This window comes from Scyliorhinus torazame, chromosome 13 (assembly GCF_047496885.1).
Source record: "Scyliorhinus torazame isolate Kashiwa2021f chromosome 13, sScyTor2.1, whole genome shotgun sequence".
Lineage (NCBI taxonomy): Eukaryota > Metazoa > Chordata > Chondrichthyes > Carcharhiniformes > Scyliorhinidae > Scyliorhinus > Scyliorhinus torazame.
In genome coordinates, this window is record NC_092719.1 from 197,233,094 (window position 1) to 197,247,294 (window position 14,201).

General features: G+C 46.2%; 1 protein-coding gene across 3 annotated transcripts in view; it reads left to right on the top strand.

The window, feature by feature from the left end:
- Positions 1-333: 333 nt before the first annotated feature.
- The window catches only part of creld1b (cysteine-rich with EGF-like domains 1b), a 40,272-nt gene continuing 26,404 nt past the window's right edge, over positions 334-14,201 (top strand). For 2 of the 3 annotated variants that reach the window (XR_011934205.1, XM_072472789.1), the window contains exons 1-5: positions 334-550; positions 3,952-4,121; positions 5,148-5,230; positions 8,490-8,600; positions 9,039-9,130. Coding sequence is in view for 2 of the 3 variants with exons in the window: in XM_072472789.1 (XP_072328890.1) it covers positions 3,966-4,121; positions 5,148-5,230; positions 8,490-8,600; positions 9,039-9,130 (442 nt within the window). In the remaining variant the exon portion in view is untranslated. Of the gene's footprint in view, positions 691-3,951; positions 4,122-5,147; positions 5,231-8,489; positions 8,601-9,038; positions 9,131-14,201 lie in introns of all 3 variants that reach the window. The other variant, XM_072472790.1, reaches the window with a different exon arrangement.

The following is a 14,201-nucleotide window of genomic DNA, read 5'->3' on the forward strand; positions in this document are numbered from 1 at the left end:
ATGCTGGGCTCCCATCATCATGTTCAGATGCGTCTGGTTTTATTTTGGATATCCTGTGTCCACAGTATTTTGCTTTCAATTAAATTGAGGACTTTGCACTTGCTGCTTTGATATCAGATTGTGGTATTCATTCTAAACCCTATATGCAACCCCCTCCCCGCTTGATACTACCTAATGTAACCTGAGCCCTGTATCGACCTGCAGCCAGACTTGCCCCACCCCAGAGCACGTGCTCTCACCCGCAGTCACTGCGCATGTGCGCGGTGGGGCGTGACGTCACCTCCTCCCGACCACGCCCCCAACGCCACGGCGCGATCGGATTGGCCTACGCGGCTCCCGACAGCCGGCCAATCAGGTTGAATGTTATTAGATTGTCAGCAGGTTGTTCGCTCGCTGGAATTTATTTTTGGGGAAAAGGGAAATTTAAATAAAACTCGAGCCTTCCACAAAAAAAAAGGCAAAATAATAAAGAGGAGTGAGGTAGTGGGGAAAGGGCGATCGGAGACTCCGGGCTGAGGAGCGGACCCGGCTTTCCTATTGCCATCTCCGGGTGAGCGCCGCCATTATTGTTCCGCTCGCCCTCCGCGGCTCTGTCCGTCTTCTCCTTCCGGAGCCGTCTTGTGATCTGATTTTCCGCAGGTGCCGGGGGTGTGTCGGAGTGAGACCGGCCGGCCGGGGCTTTCCACCCAGGTGCAGCATCTCTATTACCCTGTGGTCCTCAGAGAGCCTCCAGCACCCAGGGACAACATCACACCCACCCTGCTGCCTCAGAGAGCCTCCAGCACCCAGGGACAACATCACACCCACCCTGCTGTCCTCAGAGAGCCTACAGCATCCAGGGACAACATCACACCCACCCTGCTGCCTCAGAGAGCCTCCAGCACCCAGGGACAACATCACACCCACCCTGCTGTCCTCAGAGAGCCTACAGCATCCAGGGACAACATCACACCCACCCTGCTGCCTCAGAGAGCCTCCAGCACCCAGGGACAACATCACACCCACCCTGCTGCCTCAGAGAGCCTCCAGCACCCAGGGACAACATCACACCCACCCTGCTGCCTCAGAGAGCCTCCAGCACCCAGGGACAACATCACACCCACCCTGCTGTCCTCCGAGAGCCTCCAGCATCCAGGGACAACATCACACCCACCCTGCTGCCTCAGAGAGCCTCCAGCACCCAGGGACAACATCACACCCACCCTGCTGCCTCAGAGAGCCTCCAGCACCCAGGGACAACATCACACCCACCCTGCTGCCTCAGAGAGCCTCCAGCACCCAGGGACAACATCACACCCACCCTGCTGCCTCAGAGAGCCTCCAGCACCCAAGGACAACATCACACCCACCCTGCTGTCCTCTGAGAACCTCCAGCACCCAGGGACAACATCACACCCACCCTGCTGTCCTCAGAGAGCCTACAGCATCCAGGGACAACATCACACCCACCCTGCTGCCTCAGAGAGCCTCCAGCACCCAGGGACAACATCACATCCACCCTGCTGCCTCAGAGAGCCTCCAGCACCCAGGGACAACATCACACCCACCCTGCTGTCCTCAGAGAGCCTACAGCATCCAGGGACAACATCACACCCACCCTGCTGCCTCAGAGAGCCTCCAGCATCCAGGGACAACATCACACCCACCCTGCTGCCTCCGAGAGCCTCCAGCACCCAGGGACAACATCACACCCACCCTGCTGTCCTCCGAGAGCCTACAGCACCCAGGGACAACATCACACCCACCCTGCTGTCATCAGTGAGCCTCCAGCATCCAGTGACAACATCACACCCACCCTGCTGCCTCAGAGAGCCTCCAGCACCCAGGGACAACATCACACCCACCCTGCTGCCTCAGAGAGCCTCCAGCACCCAGGGACAACATCACACCCACCCTGCTGTCCGCAGAGAGCCTCCTCCATCCAGGGACAACATCACACCCACCCTGCTGTCCTCTGTGAGCCTCCTCCATCCAGGGAGAGGGAGGACATCACACCCACCCTGCTGTCCTCAGCGGGCCTCCTCCATCCAGGGACAACATCACGCCCAGCCTGCTGTCCTCAGAGAGCCTCCTCCATCCAGGGAGACGGACAACATCGCACCCATCCTGCTGTCCTCAGGGAGCCTCCTGTATCCAGGGACAACATCACGCCCACCCTGCTGTCCTCAGAGAGCCTCCTCCATCCAGGGAGAGGGGCAACATCACGCCCACCCTGCTGTCCTCAGGGAGCCTCCTGCATCCAGGGACAAGATCACACCCACCCTTGTGTCCTCAGAGAGCCTCCTCCATCCAGGGAGAGGGGCAACATCACACCCACCCTACTGTCCTCAGAGAGCCTCATCCATCCAGGGAGAGGGACAACATCACACCCACCCTGCTGTCCTCGGGGAGCCTCCTGTATCCAGGGGCAACATCACATCCACCCCGCTGTCCTCAGCGAGCCTCCTGCATCCAGGGGCAACATCACACCTACCCTGCTGTCCTCCGAGAGCCTCCTCCAGCCAGGGAGAGGGGCAACATCACACCCACCCCGCTGTCCTCATGGAGCCTTCTGCATCCAGGGACAATATCACACCCACCCTGCTGTCCTTAGCGAGCCTCCTGCATCCAGGGACAACATCACACCCAACCTGCTGTCCTCAGAGAGCCTCCTCCATCCAGGGACAACATCACACCCACCCTGCTGTCCTCAAGAGGGCCTCCTGTATCCAGGGTGTACATCACACCCACCCTGCTGTCCTCAGAGCCTCCTGCATCCAGGGAGAGGGAGGAACATCACGCCCACCCTGCTGTCCTCAGAGCCTCCTGCATCCAGGGACAACATTACACCCACCCTGCTGTCCTCAGAGAGCCTCCTGCATCCAGGGACAACATCACACCCACCCTGCTGTACTCCGAGAGCCTCCTGCATCCAGGGAGAGGGAGGAACATCACACCCATCCTGCTGTCCTCTGGGATCTTCATCCAGGGAAAGAAGAAGACATCACACCCACCCACCCTGCTGTCCTCCAAGAGCCTCCTGCATCCAGGGAGAGGGGCAACATCACGCACACCCTACTCTCCTCAGAGAGTTTCTTCTATCCAGGGAGTGGGAGGATATCCCACCCACCCTGCTGTCCTCCGAGAGCTTCCTCCATCTAGGGAGAACATCACACCCACCCATTTGTCCTCTGAGCTTTCACCATCCAGGGAGAGGGGAGAATATCACACCCACCTACCCTGCTGTCCTCTGAGCTTTCACCATCCAGGGAGAGGGGCCATCACCCTACAACCTGTTGTCTTCAGTGAACTTTCGCCATCCAGGGACTGATTAGGGACAGTTTTAAACCAAATTGAAAGACACTAAGTAGCTTTGAGTTGAGGGGGGCAGTGTGGTATAATGCATGTATAGAACTCCTTTGGATTTCTCCTGCTAGCTCTATACAAAGAATTTGGACATCTTTTACGTTTTCTGTTGAGTGTTCCTCTTCTTACAGATCTGCTGAGTATTTTTGCCATTTTCTGGATTTGTTTTCATTTCTTACTTCCAGCATTTGATTTTATATTGTAATTATTGGTATCAATCACTCCATTTTCTTTTCAAAAATGGGACTGTATGGAATTCCTTCAGTGCCATGGATTAGTTCTAAACTTTGTAGAATGATGACCAGCAAACACTAACAATAGGCAATATCAATGATGGCACCATTGTCTTAATGGGGATATAAGCCTCAGATGAAACAAAGGAAAGTTGAAGAACGACTATTTGACATAGTGCATCCATCTAGTGCCCTTATTTTCCATTATATATACAACTATAACTGGTAGCTGGCATTCGTGGCCTGGGGAAAGGATGGGATCCAACCTTCATTGGCTATTCAATGCAAGGGCTGTGCAACTTTTGTTTCTATGAAGTTTTCAAGAACTTAATTATTTTAATATGATTCATGTTTTTTCTTCCTTTTTGTGCAGCCCTGATCTTCACAATGAACATCTGTCAGCTCCTGAGCCACAGGCTCTTCATCTCCCCAGTTCTATGGTTCATCCTTTATTCTATAGATCCTCTGCTATCTCTGGAGTCTACTGCCACAAAACAGGACTCCTGTCAGATTTGTCGTCGTATCACTGAAAACTTCAGAAAGGTAAGGAATTGTGGCTATGAATCTCACTTTAGCTATAATAATAATCTTTATTAGTGTCACAAGTAGGCTTACATTAACACTGCAATAAAGTTACTGTCGCCACGAGGGGAACTGCATTGTCATTGAAGTAACTTGGTGTGACGTGGGATAGGACTGAAAAACTGAAACTGCGACCAGACAGCTGGCTCAAAGTCATGCAGTTTTAGTTGTTCAGTTCCAACCCACGTTTTGTCTCCTCTGATCACTCATCTTGTGATTCTGAAGAGTCGTGGGATACAAGATCTGAAAAGGGACCAAAGGGGGAGGCATTAAGTCAATGCAAAGTGCTTCCCCTTAGTAAAATGAAAGGAAAGAGCATTGGGCTGTCTACCTCATTCTGTTCAATAAATTACTTTCACAAATGGGGCTTAAAAAAAGAGGTTTGAACACATTTTCTCAAACTCGAGTGCTGCCTGGTGTTTGAACCATATGTTGCAGCATTGATGACTAATTTACCTTTGAATGCCAGACTGGAATTGAGCGAGTGGTTTTCATTCCTTCCTCCTGTAGAATTGCCGTGATAGTTCTCCAGTGATGTGTATTATGTAGTCTGAAATTCGTTAGTCAGTTTTCTGGGCTGTCTTTTTAAAGACCAGGTTGGTTGCAATTTGCCTGCTGGTAAGAAGGTGCACTTTAATCTTTAAATCAATTCAAGCAGAAAGAATATACATTTTAATTCCAAACTTCAGTTAATCCCTTTAGTGGGAATGGTTTTGACAGTTTTATATGGTGTGTTTGTTATTCCTTTTCCTTAGCATTTCCTGAATACATTTGCCTTGAAATGTATTCAGTGGCTTCAATTCTTGTCTTTCATAGCTGTAGCCACAAAGGGAGGAAGAAGCTAAATATGTTGTTGAAAAAAAAACTCGAAGTAAGCTAGTGCTGGGGCTCTAACAAAATTAACATGAGACATTCAATGGCGCTGAATAAAAGGGGCTTAACTCAAATCATTGTAAGTAGAGTCTTTTGCCTTATTTATGTTTGTAGGGAATGGAAAATACTGCAAACAAGAATTTTGGTGGTGGAAACACTGACTGGGAAAACAAAAATTTGGCAAAGTATGAAATCAGGTAAGCGCTTAAAAGGTCAGTGTGTATTTACAAATAGGTTGGAACATGTGCATTTAGGTCAGGTACTTGGATGTGTTATGGATGACCAGTATTGTTGAAATAGAGAGGTAGTTATGCATGTAGGATGAATCAGGTTGATTTAGACATTTGTTACGAACTAAATTTAAAATGGTTTGCCGGTTTCTGTTGGTAGTTCCCATATTCTGTTGAAAAACGTGGCTTTCCCACCATCATTTGTGGCATACAAGTTCATTAAATGTTTCACACCATAATTAAGCCATGATTCTGCAAGAGAAGAAAAATGAAACTGCAAATGCTGAAAGTATATACAGCAGGATTGCCCAGTCTAACGGTAAAAGATAGTTAAATCCAATATATGTCATTGGTTCTATTAGTTTGCTTCATTTTAGATTACAGTATTCATCTATTTAAAAAAATTGCAGCATACCAGCTTTGAAATTTTCTGGTACTGCCCTGGAGCATTGGTCCACTGATGCATTGATTGTGAAATTAGTTACAGTGGCATGTTAACCATGATCTCATTGAGTGCCATATATATTGGTGATAAGACAAGTTGTTCTTATAGATGAATATAAGGTGCGACAGTAAAAATTGTGGAAACTGTAGATCTGGAAAATAACGACAAAACAGAATTGAGAGTGTTACAAGGGCTTGTGTTTCAAACTGAAGGGAGGTAAATTTAAGACTAAAGAAGTTATTTATGGTAACGGTAAAAATCAAGAAATTATTTAAGAAAACATCTGGGTGGGGGGTCAAGGGATCTTTTTGGATGGATACATTTAAATGGGCCATAGGCCTTCCTTACTTGTATTTATTTTATTCCCATTGCTGGGGAAGCAGTTATAGTTTCATGTGGAGGCCTACAATCCATTCAACGGCTTCAGCTGACGGTGTTAATAGGATCGTTGGAGCAAGAGTAGGCCATTTGGCCTCTCCGGTCTGGTTGCCATTCGACTAGATCATGGCTGATCTTATACCTCAATACCTCAGTGTCATTTTCCTGAACTATCCCCATATTCCTTCTTATCTTTAATATCCAGAAATCTATCAACCTCTGTCTTGAACATAAGATGGCTGAACCTCCACAGCCCTTTAAGGTAGATAATTCCAATGATACCCCACTCTGAGTGAAGAAACGCTTCCTCATCTCCGTTTTAAATGGCCTACCTCTTATTTTGAGACACTCTGTCCAACCCTGTAAGAATTTTGTATGCATCAATGAGTTCACCCCTCATTCTGCTAGCCTAGTGAATACAGGCCCAGTCTCTTCAAATCAGTCTACTGAACCTTTATGGAACTCTGTGGCAAGTATATCCTTTCTCAAATAAGGGGCGATCAAAAGTGTACACAATGCTCCAGGTGCGGCCTCACCAAGACTCTATACAACAGCAGCAAGACTTCTTTACTCTTGTACTCAAATCGCCTTGCAATAAAGGCCGACATATTACTGGCCTTCATAATTGCTTGTTGCACCTGTGTGTTAGTTTCCAATGAAGAGCAGCCATGTCTCTTTGGCCACCAACACTTCAGAAGTATTTTAAGAAATACCCTTCTGTTTTTCCTACCAAAGTGGATCACTTCACATTTTTCTACATTATTTTCCATCTGCCGTGGTCTTGCACATTCTTTTAACCTGTCTCAATCCACTTGAAGCCTCTGCACCCTCCTCACAGCTTGCATTCCCACTAAGGTTTGTGTCCTCAGCAACCTTGGAAATATTATATTTGGTCCCCCATATCCAAATCATTGATGTGGATTGTGAATAGTGAGGGGCAAGCACTGATCCTTGCGGTACCCCACTAGTCACGGTCTACCAACCTGAGAGTGACCTATTGATTCCTACTCTGTTTTCTGATCAACCAATCCTCAATCCATTCCTGTATATCACCCCCAATACTGTGTCTAACTTTGCTCATTGACCGCCTGTGTGTGACCGTATAAAGAGCCTTTTGGAAATCCTAATACACCACATCCACTTGTTATCCCTCATCTATTTTGCTAGTTATATCCTCAAAACAAATCTTAACGGGTTTGTCAAACATGATTTCTCTTTCATAAATCCATGTTGACTCTACCAATTATTTTTTTTGCCCTGCTGACATCTGGCTGATAGGTCTTTAGTTCCTTGTTTTAAGACCATAAGACATAGAACATACAGTGCAGAAGGAGGCCCATCGAGTCTGCACCGACCCACTTAAGCCCTCACTTCCACCCTATCCCCATAACCCAATAACCCCTCCTAACCTTTTTGGACACTAAGGGCAATTTAGTATGGCCAATCCATCAAGCCTGCACGTCTTTGGACTGTGGGAGGAAACCGGAGCACCCGGAGGAAACCCATGCAGACACGGGGAGAACGCGCAGACTCCGCACAGACAGTATCCCAGCAGGGAATCAAACCTGGGAGCCTGGCGCCGTGAAGCCACAGTGCTACCGTGCTGCCTCATAGGAGCAGAATTAGGCCACCCGGCCCATCGGGTCTGCTCTGCCATTCAATCATGGCTGATATTTTTCTCATCCCCATTCTCCTGCCTTCTCCCCATAAGCCCTGATCCCCTTATTAATCATAAACCTATATCTCTGTCTTAAACACACTCTGTGATTTGGCCTCCACAGTCTTCTGCGGCAAAGAGTTCCACAGATTCGCCACCCTCTGGCTGAAGAAATTCCTCCTCATCTCTGTTTTACAGGTTCGTACCTTTAGTCTGAGATTGTGCCTTCTGGTTCTAGCTTTTCCTAATCATGGAAACATCCTCTCCATGTCCACTCTATCCAGGTCTCACAGTATCCTGTAAGTTTCAAGAAGATTCTCCCCCTTCTCTCTCCCCCCCCCCCCCAAATATCCTTCTGGACTCCAACGAGTACCGACCCAGAGTCCTCAATTATTTTCTCATTCCCTCTTCTTAAATAGTGGGGTTATGTTTGCGACCTTCCAATCTGCAGGAACCTTTCCAGAATATATGGAATTATGGAAGTTGAGTACCAATGCATCTGCCGTATGATGCCACTAGGAATGGATATCTGTGGGCAGAAGCTCAGTAGATGGGCGATATCCTGACTTGGTTGTCCACAGTCATCATTTGGGCTGTTCCTCATGTTCCACTTGTGGACCGAGTGGCCACATTTTTGCTGGCATGTCCTCGAGTGGTGATTGTGATTACCTTAAATATTATTGTGTTAATATTTTAGTACATAAAATTTTAATGAGTCCCATTTCCTTTCTTTATGTTGCTTGTAGTGAGACTCGCCTGCTGGAAATCATAGAAATGGTATGTGAAAGCATGAATTTTGACTGTAATCAGATGGTGGAACAGAATGAAGAGCACATTGAAAATTGGTGGTTCAAAAAGTGAGTGTTTGAATTTGTCATGCTGCTATTTGCATTATCCTTCTCTTTGCCATACTTGTCAATAAATGCCTCTCAACCATCTCTCGGGTCAGCGAGTGATTTGGCGGTATTCTAAAACTCCTCTGTTCCTCAACTTTGGAAGTTGTAATTGGACTGTGGAACTGTCTTTAGACACACCCAATTAGGTCAAGAAAAATGTGCTGCTACTCTACAAGTGCCGCTAGTGTGTGTGTCTTTGTAGGCTTTTATTTCTTGTAGGAGAGGGGACAGCATCCTGACACTATCTGGAAGGGGTTTTCTTCCACTGGTGATTTCTTTGTGCACTGACCTGGATACGATGACCTCCTTCATTGTTGGGGGAGCATTGACCTGACCAGTGCATGAGGGACTCATTCCACTTTCCATATTTCACTCTGTCATCTGTTTCATCCTTTGCAGGCAGGAGGAATACCCAGATCTATTCCAGTGGCTCTGTATGGATACCATCAAAGTGTGTTGTCCTCCTGGGACCTTTGGACCCGACTGCTCCCGTGAGTATAGTCATAGAACATTACAGCGCAGTACAGGCCCTTCAGCCCTCGATGTTGCGCCGACCTGTGAAACCACTGTAAAGCCCATTTACACTATTCCCTTATCGTCCATATGTCTATCCAATAACCATTTGAATACCCTTAGTGTTGGCGAGTCCAATACTGTTGCAGGCAGGGCATTCCACACCCTTACTACTCTCTGAGTAAAGAACCTACCTCTGACGTCTGTCTTGTATCTATCTCCCCTCAATTTAAAGCTATGTCCCCTCGTGCTAGACATCACCATCCGAGGAAAAAGGCTCTCACTGTCCACCCTATCCAATCCTCTGATCATCTTGTATGCCTCAATTAAGTCACCTCTTAACCTTCTTCTCTCTAACGAAAACAGCCTCAAGTCCCTCAGCCTTTCCTCATAAGATCTTCCCTCCATATCAGGCAACATTCTGGTAAATCTCTGCACCCTTTCCAATGCTTCCACATCCTTCCTATAATGTGGTGACCAGCATTGCACGCAATACTCTAAATGCGGCCGCACCAGAGTTTTGTACAGCTGCAACATGACCTCATGGTTCCGAAACTCAATCCCTCTACCAATAAAAGCTAACACACCGTACGCCTTCTTAACAACCCTCTCAACCTGAGTGGCAACTTTCAGGGATCTATGTACATGGACACCGAGATCTCTCTGCTCATCCACACTGCCAAGAATCTTACCATTAGCCCAGTACTCTGTCTTCCTGTTATTCCTTCCAAAATGAATCACCTCACACTTTTCTGTATTAAACTCCATTTGCCACCTCTCAGCCCAGCGCTGCAGCTTATCTATGTCCCTCTGTAACTTGTAACATCCTTCCGCACTGTCCACAACTCCACCGACTTTAGTGTCATCCACAAATTTACTCACCCATCCTTCTACGCCCTCCTCCAGGTCATTTATAAAAATGACAAACAGCAGTGGCCCCAAAACAGATCCTTGTGGTACACCACTAGTAACTGGACTCCAGTCTGAACACTTCCCATCAACCACCACCCTTTGTCTTCTTCCAGCTAGCCAATTTCTGATCCAAACTGCTAAATCTTCCTGAATCCCATGCTTCCATATTTTCTGCAGTAGCCTACCGTGGGGAACCTTATCAAACGCTTTACTGAAATCCATATACACCACATCAACTGCTTTACCCTCATCCACCTGTTTGGTCACCTTCTCAAAGAACTCAATAAGGTTTGTGAGGCACGACCTACCCTTCACAAAACCGTGTTGACTATGTCTAATCAAATTATTCCTTTCCAGATGATTATACACCCTATCTCTTATAAACTTTTCCAAGATTTTGCCCACAACAGAAGTAAGGCTCACTGTTCTATAGTTACCGGGGTTGTCTCTACTCCCCTTCTTGAACAAGGGGACAACATTTGCTATCCTCCAGTCTTCTGGCACTATTCCTGTTGACAAAGATGACTTAAAGATCAAAGCCAAAGGCTCAGCAATCTCCTCCCTAGCTTCCCAAAGAATCCTAGGATAAATCCCATCCGGTCCAGGGGACTTACCTATTTTCACCCTTTCCAGAATTGTTAACTCCTCCTCCTTATGAACCTCAAGTCCTTCTAGTCTAGTAGCCTGAATCTCAGTATTCTCCGCGACAACATTGTCTTTTTCCTGTGTGAATACTGACGAAAAATATTCATTTAGCACCTCTCCTATCTCCTCGGACTCCAAGCACAACTTCCCACTACTGTCCTTGACTGGCCCTACTCTTACCTTAGTCATTCTTTTATTCCTGACATATCTATAGAAAGCTTTAGGGTTATCCTTGATCCTACCTACCAAAGACTTCTCATGTCCCCTCCTGGCTCTTCTTAGCTCTCTCTTTAGGCCCTTCCTAGCTAACTTGTAACTCTCGAGCGCCCTTACTGAACCTTCATGTCTCAGCTTTACATAAGTCTCCTTCTTCCTCTTGACAAGTGTTTTGACTGCCTTAGTAAACCACGGTTCCCTTGCTCGACCACTTCCTCCCTGCCTGACAGGCACATACTTATCAAGGACACCCAGTAGCTGTTCCTTGAACAAGCTCCACATTTCCATTGTGCCCATCCCCTGCAGTTTTCCTCTCCATCCGATGCATCCTAAGTCTTGCCTTATCACATCATAATTGCCTTTCCCCCAGATATAACTCTTGCCCTGCGGTATATACCTATCCCTTTCCATCACTAAAGTAAACGTAATCGAATTGTGGTCACTGTCACCAAAGTGCTCACCTACCTCCAAATCTAACACCTGTCCTGGTTCATTACCCAGTACCAAATCCAATACGGCCTCGCCTCTCGTTGGCCTATCTACATACTGTGTCAGGAAACCCTCCTGCACACATTGGACAAAAACGGACCCATCTAAAGTACTCGAACTATAGTGTTTCCAGTCAATATTTGGAAAGTTTAAGTCGCCCATAACAACTACCCTGTTGCTTTCGCTCCTATCCAGAATCATCTTTGCAATCCTTTCCTCTACATCTCTGGAACATTTCGGAGACCTATAGAAAACCCCTAACAGGGTGACCTCTCCTTTCCTGTTTCTAACCTCAGCCCATACTACCTCAATTGACGAGTCCTCATCAAACGTCCTTTCTGCCACCGTAATACTGTCCTTGACTAACAATGCCACCCCTCCCCCTCTTTTACTACCTTCCCTGAGCTTACTGAAATATCTAAACCCCGTTTGTAAATCCCACGTAGAGACTCGCAATCCCAGTACATGTGTGACAGAATTGTTTGTTCATTCAGCAGAAAGAAATGCTCCATTGACCAAGGCATTTTATTATTTTGTGTTTTCTCCTTGTATTTTGCAAATAAGTTCAAAATGTTGAGCGTACATATGGGAACTAAAGTTTGAGACTGCATGCTTTTTACACCTCTGCAGCTATTGAAATATCCTTTGAATATTGTAGAAGACTTGCTTGCTGCTTACATGCTTTATGATGATGCTGTGGCATTGAACTGATTGCTTTTGTTGGACTATCTTTAAGTGTTCATGTGAAGCATTGGTGTAACAGAAAAATACATATAAGTCTGGCTCTTGTGGTCCCAATAGCAGCAAACATGGAGCTGTTCACCACTATTGAGGGCTGCAGCAGAACCACAACCAGAAGTTGTGGTTTGCCAGAAAGGGGAGAGTGTGCGCACTGTTCACCTATCAGTATGTAAACTTGGACTGATAGTCCTTTACTTACCACCCATCTGGTTCACTCATGTCCCTTAGGGCAGGAAATCTGCCATCGTTGCCTGGCCTACATGTGACTTCAGATCCACAGCAATGTGGTTGACTCTTAAATGGCCTAACAAGCCACTCAGTTCAAGGACCATTAGAAACGAGCAATAAATTCTGGCCCAGGCAGCGACGCCTACATCACATGAGTGAATAAAAATGAAGTTAGAACTGCTAGGAATGGGGCCCTTTAACTCTGGTGGAATGTCAAAACACTCCAACGCCACATCCCCCTCCCAACCCCCAATATTGCCCCACCTGTGCTCTGTTCACAACCTAGAGTGAGGGAGCAGGGATTAAAAGTTGAACAAAGAAAATATTTTAAATGATTAAAAGCACATTAAAGCATCCGACATCGAGCTGAAGGAAAACCCCAAGGGGATATCTTCAGTTCAAGTAATCGAAGGATGTATGGCTTCACTGGATTGGATGAGGCCTCCATACAAACTTCACTGATGGATTCATACTGCTGCTGGAGGAGCAAGCTCCAACTGCAAACTCATTTAAAACACAGACAGTGGTGTACTCCTCCACTTCGCTGCCTGACCACCAGATCTGGCCCATTTACTTTGTTTTTAAGCAAAAACATTCTGTGCCGGGTTCAAAATCACCCAACTGGAACCATTCGTCCCCTTTTCTCCCGTATGTTATTTGCATGTCCATTAACATTGGGGGTTTCTTTTTTATATATATATATATATAAATTTAGAGTACCCAATTATTTTTTTTTCCCCAATTAAGGGGCAATTTAGTGTGGCCAATCTACCTATCCTGCACATCTTTGGGTTGTGGGGGTGAAACCCACGCAGACATGGGGAGAATGTGCAAACTCCACACGGACAGTGACCCAGGGCCGGGATTCGAACCCGGGTCCTCAGTGCCGCAGTCCCAGTGCTATCCACTGCGCCACATGCTGCCCCATGGGGGGTGGGGGTGGTTCTTAATGGCAGGGAGAATTACAGACTTGTTGGAAGTATGTTCTTATTCTTTCTGTTGATTACAATTGATGATTCTATTCAGGTTGAAGCTGGTTGTCCAAGGTCCATGTTCTAACTTTACTCCAAGATTGACTGTAAATGAAAATACATAAAATATGATAAGGCTTCTAATATCCTGCGTTATTGGCACCCTGGATCATTATCAGCACTTTGCTTGATTGTGTAGTGGGGATGTTGAAAGAACTTTGTTCTCTGAATGCTTGGTTCATTATTATTACCCAAGGCTAATATTAAACATTTACTTGCTCTGACCTTCATAATAGAAACATAGATTTGTGAGGTAACCATTAACCAATAAAATCTTTTGGCAAATACATAATTTAAATATTCCCCTTACCTTGCAACTGAGCCAGGTGGTGTGGATGTAATTCAGTACAATATGCAAACAACTGAATGAGATAATGATTTGTGTGTATGTTTTTTTAGCCACTTGATGTTGGAACATGAAAGTTGTACCAAGCACATTATCATCTGAAATAGGCCTTGTTTTGGCCTTGTTTATATTTATTAATCTTTTAAAGACAAATGGGAAAGTTATATACTCTTCTAATTTTAGATTCTGTAAGAATCTTTTACAGTTCAAACTCAACCTATTCTATTGAGTAAAATACTTCATGTTAAAACTATTTTCTAGCAGGGGGTCGTTTAAGTCCTAACCTGGACTGATACAGGTACTTATTTCTACATAGAACAAGTGGTTAGTATTGTTGCTTCACAGCACCAGGTCCCAGGTTTGATTCCTGGCTTGGGTCACTATCCGCGCATAGTCTGCACATTTTCCCTGTGTCTGTGTGGGTTTCCTCCCGGTGCTCCG